We start from the raw sequence: 15212 nt of genomic DNA on the forward strand, positions 1-15212 counted from the left end.
CAGAACCACACACGAAGATACAGAACTCAATAATGAGAAATGAACTGAAATAAATGGAGTTTTACGTCCTACTTTTCTGCATCTCATTGGTCTTCATAATGAGAATACAGTGTCTTCGAATATGGTTACGAAGGCTTCCTGTGACCTGCCGATGGTAAAAAACTTTCAGCCGACCGTGGAAGCAGCCTGTAAAGTAGTCAGCAACAACCAACTTGGGAATATCTATAATTGCTGATGGTACCGATGATAATACCAAGCCGAAGATGACACGATTTAACAAGATACCCTTACGAAGAGCAAAATGGACACACGAATTCAACACGAAAGATAGCTTGCCAGGCAAGGTAATATACGCCCACTGGCAGCTTTGAATAAAAATATTTGGCAGTACAATTACCAGCATGAAATATTCATCAAAATCTGTCAAGAATCGGGCCTTTTAGAGTGTTTACGTGCTACAAATTGAACGCGTTTTTAAGAACAATGGCAAAAACTCATACTAAATTTTTTTCAATTTTTCTGATTTTCATTAGGGTTCATCCTTGGGTGATTACAAACAACTATACCGTCTAGTTCGTAGAAATCAGTCAAGGATTGTGCCTTGGCAATATACGCCCCCCCCCCCCCTCTCCATTATATGTTAGCGTATAAAATTGAATCTTCGAAACGTTTTTTCGCATAGCAAAGATTTTGCCATCACTCACGAAGCCTAAAAAAATAAAAAAATCAACTGGAGGTCATGCGATGGCTTAGGATGTCCTCACTAGACCAGAGGGAGAAGGGGGGTATTGTCTCCCGAGAGGGGGCAAAATATGAGTTAACTTTTCTAGAGGCATTTTTCCTCAGGTATCCGAGTCTGGGAGGTAAAGTGCCAGGTCAGGGGGGCGTTTTTGAGTTATTCAAGGTCAAAGGTCACAAAAGGTCAAATAACGCAAAAAACGTTAAAAATGATAGAATTTAACTACAAAATGTGTACAAATTCATTGATATCATCTAGAAATTGGCGAAAGCCCATTAGTGTGAATCGGCACTATCTATAAGTTCCAATTCTTTGAGGTAATCCAGGTCAAAGGTCACGAAAGGTCACAATGGAAAGACGGATCTCATTGATCATGTCATAAGCAATATCAAGTATTTGTTAAAACTCCTATCGAAATAAATCATTTACTAGTACATGTACATGCATGAAAAATTAACTAACAATTTGAAAATCTCTGAATCACAGTAATTCGTCTAAAACGCCGTCGGTGAACTGTTCGGTCGATAATCCTTCAGGCTCACCGTCACTCAAGTCGTCGACCAGAAACATAGGTCGACTATCTTCCTCTATCTGAGATTTCAGGGTATTCACTTTACTGAGTACAGTGTTCAGTTTCTTCTGATTTTGATCATAATTTTTCTGAAGTTCTGCCTGCCAACTACTCAATGCTGTTTGTCGATATTCGTTGATTTTCTGCAACGAATCCTCGGCTATATTCTTCACTGTTTTCAATTCTTCTAACTTACATTTCAGACTGTCTTTCTGATCTTTGTAATTTTCTAAAATGACGTCGTTAGAGTCTTCAATATTAATACTTGGTGTTGACCAAGAAGGAACACAAAATGGTGTTACAGTCTTCACAGAAACATTTCAGCTCCTCCTTAGGATGTTTTGAGCAGTAATCTGTATCTCCTATTCTGTTTGTTGAACTCGTTGATGGATCAGATAGATAAAAATTTGCTGAAAACTTCCTCACTCCGCCATCAGGAATTTTGCTGATTTTGTTACACAACGGAAATTTGATGGCGTTGCGGCTACCCGCCAAATTGGAACTAGCCAGGTATGATGTATGATGACAATCCAATAATTTAGGTTCCTGGCATGACACAGCACATTCAAACTCATCTACATTCCCAGTCATTTTGATTTTGAATGCTGACAAATTCAATAATCTTTATGGTACGTAATGATATAATCGAATCTCTTATGTCATGTTTTTATCAACCCGAAAACTGAACAACGTAATAAATATAATCCGAAGACCAGTTAACAATCCACCATAGTTTCCTTTGACAACTAAAAATATCCTGTTTGAAGTTTAAAGTTTAAAGATCTCCAATCCTATGGTAATAGTAATATAAAGTGTCTCCAGCATTTTAAAATATGTAAATAGTCATCAGAAGTACTAGAAATGTACGAAAATTTCATATTTCCTTCAAAAATACCTCAAACTAGGAGTTTTACTCACTCTTTTCTATATTTCACAGAGTATAGTCTTAAAATGACGAGTCATCATTTTGGCATTCAAACGCAAATAATTCTGGACACACATGGAATTGAAGGCGCATCTGTCCCTTTAATGAAGTAAAATTTGGATTCACATTTCATAAAAATTTGTAAAATTTCAAAATATTCGAGAGGTAGACTAATAAATCATGCCATGTTAGTTTCTTAAAATTATAAAAACCACCGAGAGTTGCCTTGTATTTCTAGATTTAGTGGATCATTCTCGTTTTAATTTTAACGTTTTTTGCGTTATTTGACCTTTTGTGACCTTTGACATTGAATAACTCAAAAAAACGCCCCCTGACCCGGCACTTTACCTCCCAGATTCGGATTCCTGAGGAAAACTGCCTCTAGAAAAGTTAACTCTCGGGTGACAATACCCCCCTTATAATGGCCCTATATTTTTATACGATCAGACCTGAATTTGAACATTTCCTTCATCGTGTATACATCTGGTGTCAATTTCGGGACATTGTGACACGGTCTTTAGGAAAAACACTTCCAATTAAGCATGTCGACAAGATGTAAATTATAATTTCCATTTTTTTTTATCATGAGGAAACTTGGTATGCATGTATTTATCGATAAGATCATTTTTGGTGTGCCTGCTACTCGAATGAAAAGTTTTTAGTTATTTCCCTTGACTCATTTAACGCTTAAACACGAAAAAGGATAAACCTAATTGGCTAATGAAGATAGTGAAAATATGATAAAGGCAACAATTAATCTTATTGAAACTTGGTATGCCTATGCCATGTATATTGTGTTGATGATATCTTAGTTAAGTTCTAAATTAGAATTGCCCTTGACTATTAAAGGGTGTCAAATTCGATCTGTAAAGATCACTGAGACTACAGTATTAATCCAATTTTGATGAAATTTAACATAAATGTGTATGTTGATGAGACCCTGTTCAGATTTAAATTAAGTGAGATATTGCTTTGACTTATAAAATATCTTAATTTTATTTTCACTAAAGTCACTAAAGCCCCTCTTTATCATTACTGACAGTTGCCAGTGTGCGTATGTTATCTTGCCTGACAAGCTATCTTTATATCATATCAAAAGTGACTTTTGAGTAATTAATGCATAATTTAACATAAATTACAGTATTGTTTCTTTTTTCAAATATTGGTAATGTCCGTGGTTGTTTCCTTCATCTCACATTATGCACTACAAATAGTTCTACTTCTATTGTAGCCTCTGGTAGCTATGTTGACAGTGTTGCAGGCGCTCAAGTAACCGGCAACTTTCACAATAGTTATCAGAGACTGTAATATGGGAGGATATTTGGATTGTGATTGATCTGGAATCAGCCTTCACGTCGTTATTAGCTCGTGCAATTTTTGGTTTGAAAGTAAGAATGAGTTCTGTGAAGTGTTGATTCAAAATTTTCCATAACATTAACGTATTAATATTTATAAAAATTCATTAGTTTCGTCCATTTCGTTTTATAATGTTAATAATTCCCATTTTTGCACATTTTACCATGTTGGTGCTGTTTGTTGTTTTTTTTTTACAAACACTGCTTCAATCGGGGATGGAACAATAAACACACTTATTGAAAATGAGTAAAACTTGTATTTTTGTAATACTTTGTTATATTATCAGTAATAGAAAAAATCAAAAATTCAAGAGAAATCCTAGTTCCTGCCAACAAAACCAGAAACCTTTACCTTCTTGAAACGCACAATATGAAAAGACTAATATTAACTATTATCATAACGATGCATTGAAAACTGAAATACACCGAACTTTCAGGAGGGATGCTGAAATCCGTAACTTGTGACGACAGGAATTCAAAGAGTTCCTTCTTGTTGATTGGATCACGGAAGTCATTCCAGTTGCCCGGCAGCTTGGTATCACTGGTACTTTTCTATGCACAATTTTGTTTCGTTTCTCCCTGGTTCCCCCCTTCAGTCTATCTGGCCGGTATTTGTCCCACAATACATCCACCCGGTTTGTGTCGAAGCAGCTGACGTTCTAGATTAGTTATAAACACATTGTCGGCATAATCCTGGAATGTTGAGACACCAGTTACAGGCAATGCATGTAGTATGCATGTGTACCGCACCATCCAAAACCTTACAGTCATATAACCATGGGGCCTCTGCCTGGTTTGGTTCCTCGATACATTGTAACAGATGACATTTTGTTTCCAGGGATGGGGGTAATAAAGAACATCTGCCTCTATTCCAGCCTCTGATATTTTGACCGCAGTCAGCTGGAGTAGAGTGAGGCGAAAAAGACACTGTTAAATGGGAACTTTCAATACCTCCAAACAGATGCGTTTTCTCTAACATAATATTGAATAACCTTTAAGATGATTGTAAATTAGTGTCGGGCATCATCGTAACTCGTTTTGTTAGTATCACGTGATTCTGTGATCTTTGAACTTTTGGCTGCGCAAGTAGTTTTAAATGACCGATGGTAGATCAGTTTCGTCAAAAAACTTTGATGGATCGGAGACATGACATAAATGGTGTAGAGAGAAAATGATGAGATGACAGTGATAAGTACGAAAATATTCATCTTTCCAAATATACCTGGGTTTTGCATATCCGAGGAATCTAAATAGGTTTAAAAACCCCCAACCTGCGGAGATGTGGAATCATCCCATTTAACAGGGCCTATTTTGTCTGTCTCTTCACTAGCTGACATATGTCCAAATAGCTATCAGAGGCTGTAATAGAGACAGATGTTTCGGTCTAGGATGGAGGATACGACTGGTCTTCGTGAGCAAAGAATTCAATGATGTCACCATCTATTTTGTAATGAGATGTAGAACTGACCGAAGAGTGTCACATTGTTCTCAAGCACCTTTGCTTTCTTGCATTCTTTTGATCTGACTTGGAGCTTTGTTGAAAACAGGTGTAGTGAATTCTTTGAGATCGTATGTATGAAGTGACTCCCATCCACGAGCACCACAGTCTTCACATACTCTTGATAATTCGTTTTGCCTGTGTCTTCCAGTGTACGTATTGTATTCACTATCGCCTCATTCGCGTATTTACGACTATCAAGAGTTACCAACTCTGGAAAGTCATTCAGGAAGGGATTTCCCATCTTGCGTATTGTGTTAGATAGGTATTCAACATGTCGCTTGAAAGTTTTCTCTGCTCCAAGTGTTCGAAGTTAGCGGGGATTTCCGGATCACCGTCATGTAGATATCCATTCTCGTACTGTCTCAGTAGTCTGGGAAGCTCGGATGCTTTCACCACTTTATTTTCCTGCTCATGCGCTTGGTTGATTGGGGTCGCACAGTATCTGTATGACGATTTTGCGATTGTCCAGTGATTCCGAGTTTCGATAGCGCCTTCATGCCTCTAATGTGTACATGCAGTCGTCCGCCCTAGGCCTGTACATTTGGGAGAATCAAACCCTCCCTTCCCCGAAATCAAAGAACAATGGTACTTCTCATACAGTAACATACCATGGGAAGTTTCTTTCAATGGGTTCTAACAACTATGAGAATGAGTATCTCATACGTCTGCTATCATGTACCAGAACTTAAACTTGGGAGATCTCTTACACATTTGTTCCAACCAGTTGCTGAAACTCTCATCAACATTAGATCTGTGGTTGAATGCGTCATTGAATAGCCCGTGAAAAATAAGAACGGTGACCATGCCTAGTCCCTTGTAATGTGTGATACTTTCAGGAATGAAGCAACTTCAGATTCAATAAGATCCGTAGCCCAAAATTAAATTACCAACAGTGTTCCACAGCGCCTTCTCAAAGTGTGTTCGGTCATCATAACTACATAGACGTTCCATTGTACGTACTTGGAGAGCATTTACAGAGGCTGGTCAAACGTAATCACTGTAATTTGTCCTGGGTTGAGATACTCTGTTGCCTGGCGATGTACATGCCATGTTTAATCATTGCTGGTGTGTCTGATTTTTCATTAAAGAGACGGAGCAGTGCACATATTGTTTGTAGCTCTGATTATGGCTGTTGTTGATTAGCGTGAAAAGCAGACCATGTAAGTCGTCTTCCGCAATTCTACATCGCTGATATGTTGACGACTATGTTCCATGCAGTCATTTTCTTCACGTTTTGCATCTACCAAGTCAAGCTTCACTAGTCAAGCTTTATTAGTTTTTTCAACGAAACTATAGGAAAAGGAGCATAATGTTCTGGAAGCGAGACTTGACGGTAATGATTTCTCTTGACAACCAGGTGGAAACTGGCCGGTGAATTGGAATGTTTTATAGATATCCTTTCTAACGATTATTGCTGCCTGTGCCAGTATCAGAGTATCTTCAGTAAAGTCACGTTTTTCACGATAAATTTGCTAAGCCACCTTACTAGCTAGACGATACTACAATGGCAGCCTGACACACGTTAAAACTCCAGCGCCTTGCTATATAACCTCTTCGAAATAAATAGCTATATTGACTGGATGACCAATCTATCTGCCGACTGCTCAATTATGTTACTAGATGCGATTGTTGGTTGAACCAACCAAGGTCCCGAAATGAAGAAAAAATCATAGTATCGACAAGACTTCGACAGCGATTTATCTTATTTTTCTTAGAACCAAAATAATAAAAGAACATTTTTTAAAGATTCTATTGTTGGTGAGATTTTGTATGATTCGGGTAATCTGTTCCTTTTTTTTGCTTGCTGAAGGGATAAAGGAATTATAAAAAGTATTAGTTATACATCGATATTGTTCAAGTTAATAACTGTTTCTTAGGGTATATAAGATTTGTTTTGTTTTAATTAATTCGCAAAGAAAAGGTTGAGTTATATTGTTGTTCATTTTATACATCATGATGAGTTTGTCATAGGCCTAATATCCGCCCCAATATCCGCCAAAAACGAAGATTTCAATTTCAAACATTTTTTTAAGCATAACTTAAACAATTATCAAATCGGTCTACCCAGGAAGTAATGTTGTGGACAGTATGGATGAACATACATGAAGTATTATAAGAAAATGGTGTGATTGGCATTATGTATATTTGAAAACATGATGTTTGTCCTATATTCAGTTTATAATCCCGATTCTGATCAATTTCTTTAATGATTCTATAGTCAAAGAGCCTCATGGATCATAAAAACACTAGTTTAAACACTAACCATGCCATATCTTAGCTGTGCTTTACCAAATAATGGAAAATAGTGACATGTTGGCAACTTTTTTGGCCTCAATCTTGTATTTCCACCATCTTTGATTGTTGATATTATTCGAGAACGAGATGAATAGTTCAAACATTTATGGAAGAATCGCCCTAAACTTGACCAAGTGGCAATTTAAGTGGTATGCGAGTAATATATAGCAGACATAATGTAGAAATCATATTTATCTTTGTTATCTAAATATAGATTAAAACCATAAATTATTAATATACCATCCCAATACGTTAACAATACTGACATATAATCCACTCAAATTTTATACTTAAATAATGCTGGCACGTAATAACCATGTAATATATTCTACACTGCCTCGACCATGGATGCTCTAGATATAAAGTTATGGATTCCTGTTTTTGTATTAAGTAAGTATTTCATTGTTAGCTTTGACTATTGAATACTTTAAATGATAAGGCATGGCTGCAACAAAGAAATAAATAACCCACGAAATGGCTTACTTTGACAAGAAACCACGAAGACACCGGGAATGCTACAGGAGAGGTCATCGAAGTTTCTTCGTGTAACGTTTGGGTTGAAACAAATGCAATGTAGATAAAATATCGACTGTTGTTCAATTTCTACACTACAAATAGTGACATTTTGAGCTAAAACAGAACACTCAAACGGACACAGCTGTTAGCTCAAACATAGGCCGAAAACATGCTTACGACAAACAGTCAAAAGTTTTAAAATACATTTTCAACATTAAGTTCAAAAGAAGCATTTCGGCTTATTCGGCGTCTAACGTGACAAAGATATAAAACTATTCATGATAAAACCAGCAATTCTTTTGTACAGTAATTATAACAAGAAGTGAAGATCTAAATTCTATGTGTAACAAAGCAACTGATATTAACTGTGATCATGGATATAAAGCAGAAGGAAACGAACTACTGTGTGCCACTGATAGAAGAACCTATCAAAATTTGTAAGTATATATTAGTTAAAACTTGTTGTCGTTTAAATTGTGCATTTTAAATTTTGCAACTCATATCTATTTGCGTCATTTCGACCCGCGTGTCGTGAATACCCAGAACAATCTTTCCAGATTATGACGTCACTCTCGCATAGTATCACTATAATCACACCCTTCAAGTTCAAGTATAGAACAACTGCAGTACAGTTCGTGGGATTTTCAATATGGACAGAACACGGTTTTTAATTTGCTCCCCAATCTGTAAGATCATTAATATATTTTATGAGTGAAACACAATTTTAGTTTTAATCTTCAAGATTTATTCAAGGTTCCCAGGGCAATGGACACTTATAGCCTACTTTGACGGAATTTGGTACATGTATATAAAACACTCACATTTTTTCTTATCTTTTTTGTGGCAATAACCACATAGTAGAAAGCGTTAAGAATCTCCATTTAGAGATTGACCTGTTGATACATATGTCGACAAATTATGTACATTCGATAGTGATCCTATTTTTAATTTCAGATGCTACTTTGTAAAAGCAAAATGTTCGAACCAGGATCTGGCAATACTTCATTTCGGTCCTTGTACAACTGAAACAAATAACGATAACCAAACCCTGACCACCAAATCAATAACGCGATCAACAACACAATTACCATTGGACGAATTGGAAATCTTACAGAAAGTATTTTGTAGTACATCGAAAAATATACCATGTGGAAATGATCATAAGCCTATATGTGCTTCTAATGGTCAACTTTATCAAAATGAGTAAGTATGTTTATCCCTGGGTTGTTACTGTACAAGGCAAACTCACTCAATGAGAAATTAACATACTTTCGAAAAGTAATAATACATGTATTATCATTATATTATTAATTTTTATGAGAGAAAACGACTTAAACAAACAAAACAATCGGCATAATAATGTTAACCAACATTCTAACAGTAAGCTAGCAAATTCTTATTTACCAATATTTATACATTCGAGAAACCAAAATCCAGATTCAATGGCCGCCTTTAAGATCTATAGTGCATGATAAACACAAACTGATTATAAATAGCTTTAAAGGGATTTTAAAGAAATTTTCTAAAATGTTTATGCCGGGAATGATGGATTGGTGCAAATTGATGCTATCAGTGTATCCGATATACGTAAGAAAAAAGAAATTGAAAACCTCTTTACAATCTATATAATCTACCACAGAATTCTTTTGAAGCTTTGTTGATATGTATTAAAATAATTCAGCCCTATACAATATGAGTTTATTTCAAACATACACAAACGCTTTAAAACTTCATTCTACTGTCAATGTCCCTCTAGTGTTAAATGCCCCCAAGAATCCTCAAGACAATATCCAGATGTATATGACATACGACAGAATTCTCTGTAAATAGTAGGTAGGCATATAGTCCAGTGAGATCAATTGCTTTTTATTGAAAGGTGAAAGAATTTTCTATGGTATATTTTAAAGAAACATACGGAAAACATTTTCTTTATTAACTTTCAAACATATTTAATCATAAATATTTTAATTGTTCTAGTTTAGTCCTGTTATCATTTAACATATTTTGAATACGTTCAGAGAAATATAAGTATAAACTTTGCGAGATTTAATCAAAACTGTAGCCTAGTGTCTTTTACAGTTACAAGGACTTGTTAACCCCAAAATCATACTTTAGATATTAAATGAAAATCGAACTCATTCGAGATCTCATGAGTACATACTACAAGCATAACAAGTTTCCTAATAATTGACGGTTGGGCTGCCTGGAAAGTTGGACGACTACAATAACTTACACATTACAAGGTGGGTGTATAAACTTTTTTCTTAAAAAAAAAAATTAAATGTTAACATAGTTTATTTATATATTATGTTTTTTGTTCATTTCAGTTGTGAATTTGCTAAGGCTGGTTGCAACAGGACAGATCGTTTGGATATTTTACCACAGAGTAGCTGTATGTCTCATATAATTGGTTGATAATTTAAGATAAAATGATTTTCTGAACGAAGGCTTTTGTATCTATCCAGCTGAGATTACAACTGTACGTAAGCGTAACTTAACTCAAACTGAACAAATCAGAAAGAAAATATATATATATTTCAGGAACATCAATTGATAGTTTAGTCAAACCAAGTTATCTTAAACAAAAACAATATTTCTACTTATCTCCAAAACATGACAGTCGTGAGAGATATTTTTACCTAACATCCATAAGAATCCTGCAAAGAAGTGATTTTATTCCTAACCGGGTCCCCAAAGGACACGCTGATTTTGTCAATAAAGTTCCTCCGAATGCACTCTTTATTTCCATCGATGTTTCATCTATGTACATTAATATCGATAATTCTGCAAGTTAATGGCAGTCCGTAAAGCGTTTGAGAGAAACCCGGACCCAAACAGACCAGATTTGCAGTAGCTTTCAGTGGCGTTTCTAGAAAAATATCAGGTGAGAGGGCCGAGCAGGAGGCACAAAATTTTCCAGGGAAAGGATATTCTTTCACTATGTAAAATGATAAAACTGTAAGTTTTTTATTGCCCCTTTGTCCATTTCACCCATTGTTAACTTTTATGGTCGTATCTTAGATGACATTTAATTGTTTGGATTTGTTTCAAGTTGATAATCCGTAGTCAATAGAACAGTTTTTGGAATTCATTGAAATTATCAATAATCACCATCCATCCATAAAACTTACTGCTAAAACGTTAATCACAAGAGCATAGATTTTCTGATACTGATACTCGCTAACTCTTGCACAGGAGCTCTATTCTGGTATAATCATGTCACAGGTTTTACGATTTCTTCGAATTTGTACCAATTCAACTGATTTCAGACAAGTTTTCACGATTCCCAAAACTGAATGAGCGTGGGTACTCGAAATGATTTTTACGAAATATAAAACGTTCAACCTCAGTCAACAACAGACTTTATATTAAACACCTTCAGGTTTTTAAAGAGTGCCTCATGTTTGTCAAGTTGATGCAAGACGTTTCCCTTTATATCAGACTTTTTTTATTATTTTTTTTACAAGTAACTTTTACGAAAGATATCCGATCTAGGAGCATCTAACATGTGAAAACTCGAATTTAATATACCTAATTTCACGGAGGAAATGTTCTAAACAATATGTAGGAGAAACTTACAATAATTTGCGGCCCATAGGTCGTCAAAAAATCAAGTTAAATTAATCAAATCTATCAGACGATCTAACCCCCAATGAGAGCATAGCAATTGATATGCCAGAAGAAGAAACTACGAAATTCTGTAAAGCTAGGTAAGCCCATTGGATTGAGACGCTAAATATATCTATATTCCTCATAATGCAGGCATAGCATCCTTTGTTGTTTCGTTCAATACTACCAGCAATCGAGCAAGTAAGATAGTCCATTATGAGAGCCTGCATGAGAAATTTCCCCATGTTTATAAACAAAAGATGATTGTTGCATATTATTCAAAAACCAGAACTTAAATAACAACCCTGTTTATAGCAAACTAAAGCCCATTAGTATATAACAATCTAACCTTTCACCCATTGGGCGGGTCATTTTTTATCTTATTTCAGATCAGAACATAGGAAAATCAGTATTTACTGACCGTTAATTCCATTTTCTTAATGAAGTATTTGTTCTCTCCTAGGCCTGTACATCACCACCTCTCTACCCGAAATCAACCTTTAAAACTTGATTAATGTGTAGGTACGATGATTCCATAAAATTATCAAAGTAAAAGGGAACTGCATGGTACTGCGTCAGGACACGTCCACAGTAATGATATCATAATGGGGATTCCCCCATTCTGGCATCTTGAAAGCTGTCCGTAACCAGCCACAACCAAAAAAAATCGATTACCGTGCAATTTCGCTGCACTTACGGAGGTGTTGAGTTTGAAGACACATATAATAAGACTTTTGGATTTGTTAAGGATTTGTTAAGGATTTGGATAGGCTTCTGTCTGTCTGTCTGTTCGTCTGTCCACGGTTGTTTGTGGACACGATAGAGAGCTGGTTTCTTGATGGATTTTGACTAGGTGTGTGTGTTTGTAATCACCCGAGGATAAACCCTATTGAAAATCAGACGAATCGAAAAATATTTACTATGAGTTATTGCCCTTGTTCTTGAATTGTATGTGGACACGATAGAGAGCTGGTTTCTTGATGGATTTTAACAAGACTTGGTGTGAGTGTTTGTAATCACCCAAGGATAAACCCTATATAGCCGTCGCCCCTGTCTGTCTGTCTTTTTGTCTGTCCGTATATATATATACTGCTTTAACACAAAGATTGGCCACTTGCTCGGTGGGTTCGTTTTTCCGCATTGCCCAACTTGCCGCATCGTGCCCAACTGCAGAAAAACGACCTGTAAAACGAAACTAAAGGTTTCTGATAAAATCCGGAATGGCCATTTGTTTCACATGAAACGAAATATTTTAATATGGTGTCCCGCATCGATTTTTATACGCCCACATCTCTCTATGTGGACGTATATTGTCGGCACCCCGTCCGTCCGTCGGTCCGTCCGTCAACATTTGCTTGTAAACGCTCTAAAAACTAGATTTTTTGATGGAATCAAATGAAATTCGGTATGTGTATACATATTCATTAAACGAAGATCAAGTTCGAATTTCAGCTATTTTCGACCGTTAGAAGCAGAGTTATTGCCCTTGCCCCAAAATCTTGAATATTTACCACCCGCATGCTGTGGTGGGCGTATATGGCTTTGGTCCACTATCTAATTCTTTTTTCTAAACAATCGCAGGTTCGTCGATTTTTGTAGTTAGTAGTGTGGAGTCAATCAACCCCAGCTTCTACCTTGTTCACCAGGACATTCTGGAACCGTTGAGCCGTTTATTTTATTCTTGATTTTACCATAAAACTATAGTTTCGATTTCCCTTACAGGTCCAAATTATACATTATAAAAAAAAAAGATGCAGGACAACAGATTAAAATATTTCGTTTCATGTAAAAAATGGCCATTCCGGATTTTATCAGAAACCTTTAGTTTCGTTTTACATATCGTTTTTGTGCAGTTGGTCACGATGCGGCAAGTTGGGCAATGCGGCAAAACGAACCCACCGCCACTTGCTGCCACTCAAAAGATTCAATTCTCTATGGATGAAATGCATCTTGACATGTTAAATTAATCCCACTTGAATAAAAAAAAAGCTGTAAACAAAACTCATGAAATATGAAAATTTCACTCTCAGAAACATTCATTACCGGACAAATTAGCTGCCATTACAAATGTGGGCGTATTACGATGGCATCGCTATTTTTAATTGTCTATCCATCATAAAAAAAAATTGATTCCGAACGGGTCTTCTTGAAAGTGGCAGTGTGTAAAAATTATCTGGGAGGGTTTTCCCACAAAATATTCCAAAAATTGATTTGGATAATTTTGACACCCAATTGGGGGCAAAAAATAAAAAAAAATTTGAAATTGAAAATGGGGTGGGTAAACCATTTTTCTGTACACTCACTGGCGCCGCCACTGACAGCACTCACTCACTGATTTGATGCATTCTGACATAAACTGAAAGCAAAAAAGTATAAAATCCGTATTTTTATACGCCGTCGGTCGGTCCGTTCGTCAACATTTATTGTAAGCTAGATAGAGGCTACAGCTTTTATCTGATCTTGATGAAACTTGGTATGCATGTACATTTATATACTGATGAGATCTCGGTCGACGTTAAATTTGGCTTGTATGCATGCTAAAGGCTACAAATTTGATCCCATTTTGATGAAACTTAGTAGGCATGTATATAATGGTGATATTTCGATCATGTTCGAATTGGTAATAATTGGATGACCGATTTCAGGGTTATTGCCCTTGACAGTTTTTATCCGATCTTGATGAAACTTGAAAATATATTGATGAGATCTAGAATCGGTTTTGGAGTTACTGCCTTTGACTATTTAAGCACAAAAGAGGCAGCATGGTTTATCTGATCACGATGGAACTTGGTATGTATGTATATATGGACAAGATCTCAGTCAAGTTCGAAATCGGTAACAATCGGATGAACTGTTTTGGAGTTATTTCTCTTGAATTAGTTCAATGCGTCTAGTTTGGCTTTTAGGCCTGATAGAGACTACATTTTTTTTTATCCGATCTTGATGGAACTCAATAGATCTCCTTATAGCTTGAAATTAGTAATAATCGGATGATTGGTTTCACATATTAAACCACTACAGACTTTATCATTTCTGACAGCTGGTATGTTACCTTGCCTCGCAAGCTATCTTTAAATTTGTTTAAAATAAAGGAAGGGCACAATTGGGGTTGTAAACCATTTTTCTGTACACCCACTAACACCACTCCCTGTTTATTACTGTGATATAAGTGAACAGTTCCATTCATCAAATGATGTATTAATAATTTCTTAGATTGATACGGATATAAAAACTGTATTCTCTAAGGAATCAATCTTATATATTATTAAATCTTGGACTAAAATAATAAAATCCTCAAGATGACAAGCTATTAAAAGAAGATAGATGTGACGGATGGTTTCCGATATGGGAGAGTCCACACAATAGACAGATAAAGTCTTCGTTCGCTTTGTTTACCTCGTGTATTCGTTCTTTTATTTACTACTGTAATTTAATCTGGCACGGCACTACGGAAGCGTATTAGGGCCATTCGTTTTTTATTTTTTTTATGAATTTTCAAGTTAGTATGTTGAATTTTCAAGTTAGTAACTTGAATTTTCAAGTTCGTAACTTTCAAGTTAGTAACTTGAATTTTCAATGACTTTTTAAGTTAGTATCTTGAATTTTCAAGCTAGTATCTTGAATTTTCAAGTTAGTAACTTGAATTTTCAAGTTAGTTTTAGGGAAAGAAGTTGTGTGGTGTATAAACACCAATTTGCAAG

The 15212-nt window shown here is 35.8% G+C and overlaps 2 protein-coding genes across 2 annotated transcripts; one reads left to right on the forward strand and one right to left on the reverse strand.

The window, feature by feature from the left end:
* Positions 1 to 1219: 1219 nt before the first annotated feature.
* LOTGIDRAFT_157132 (hypothetical protein) lies at positions 1220 to 1901 on the reverse strand (the record flags this gene model as incomplete). The annotated part of the gene is made up of 2 exons (XM_009048905.1): positions 1220 to 1539; positions 1799 to 1901. 2 exons carry the CDS (start codon positions 1899 to 1901, stop codon positions 1220 to 1222), a joined length of 423 nt encoding a protein of 140 aa, XP_009047153.1.
* Positions 1902 to 7730: 5829 nt separating this feature from the next.
* On the forward strand, positions 7731 to 10317 carry LOTGIDRAFT_157133 (hypothetical protein; the record flags this gene model as incomplete). The annotated part of the gene is made up of 4 exons (XM_009048906.1): positions 7731 to 7776; positions 8210 to 8339; positions 8857 to 9105; positions 10230 to 10317. 4 exons carry the CDS (start codon positions 7731 to 7733, stop codon positions 10315 to 10317), a joined length of 513 nt encoding a protein of 170 aa, XP_009047154.1.
* Between the last annotated feature and the right edge of the window lie 4895 nt (positions 10318 to 15212).

Source organism: Lottia gigantea (genome assembly GCF_000327385.1).
Source record: "Lottia gigantea unplaced genomic scaffold LOTGIsca_13, whole genome shotgun sequence".
NCBI classification, from domain to species: Eukaryota; Metazoa; Mollusca; class Gastropoda; family Lottiidae; genus Lottia; species Lottia gigantea.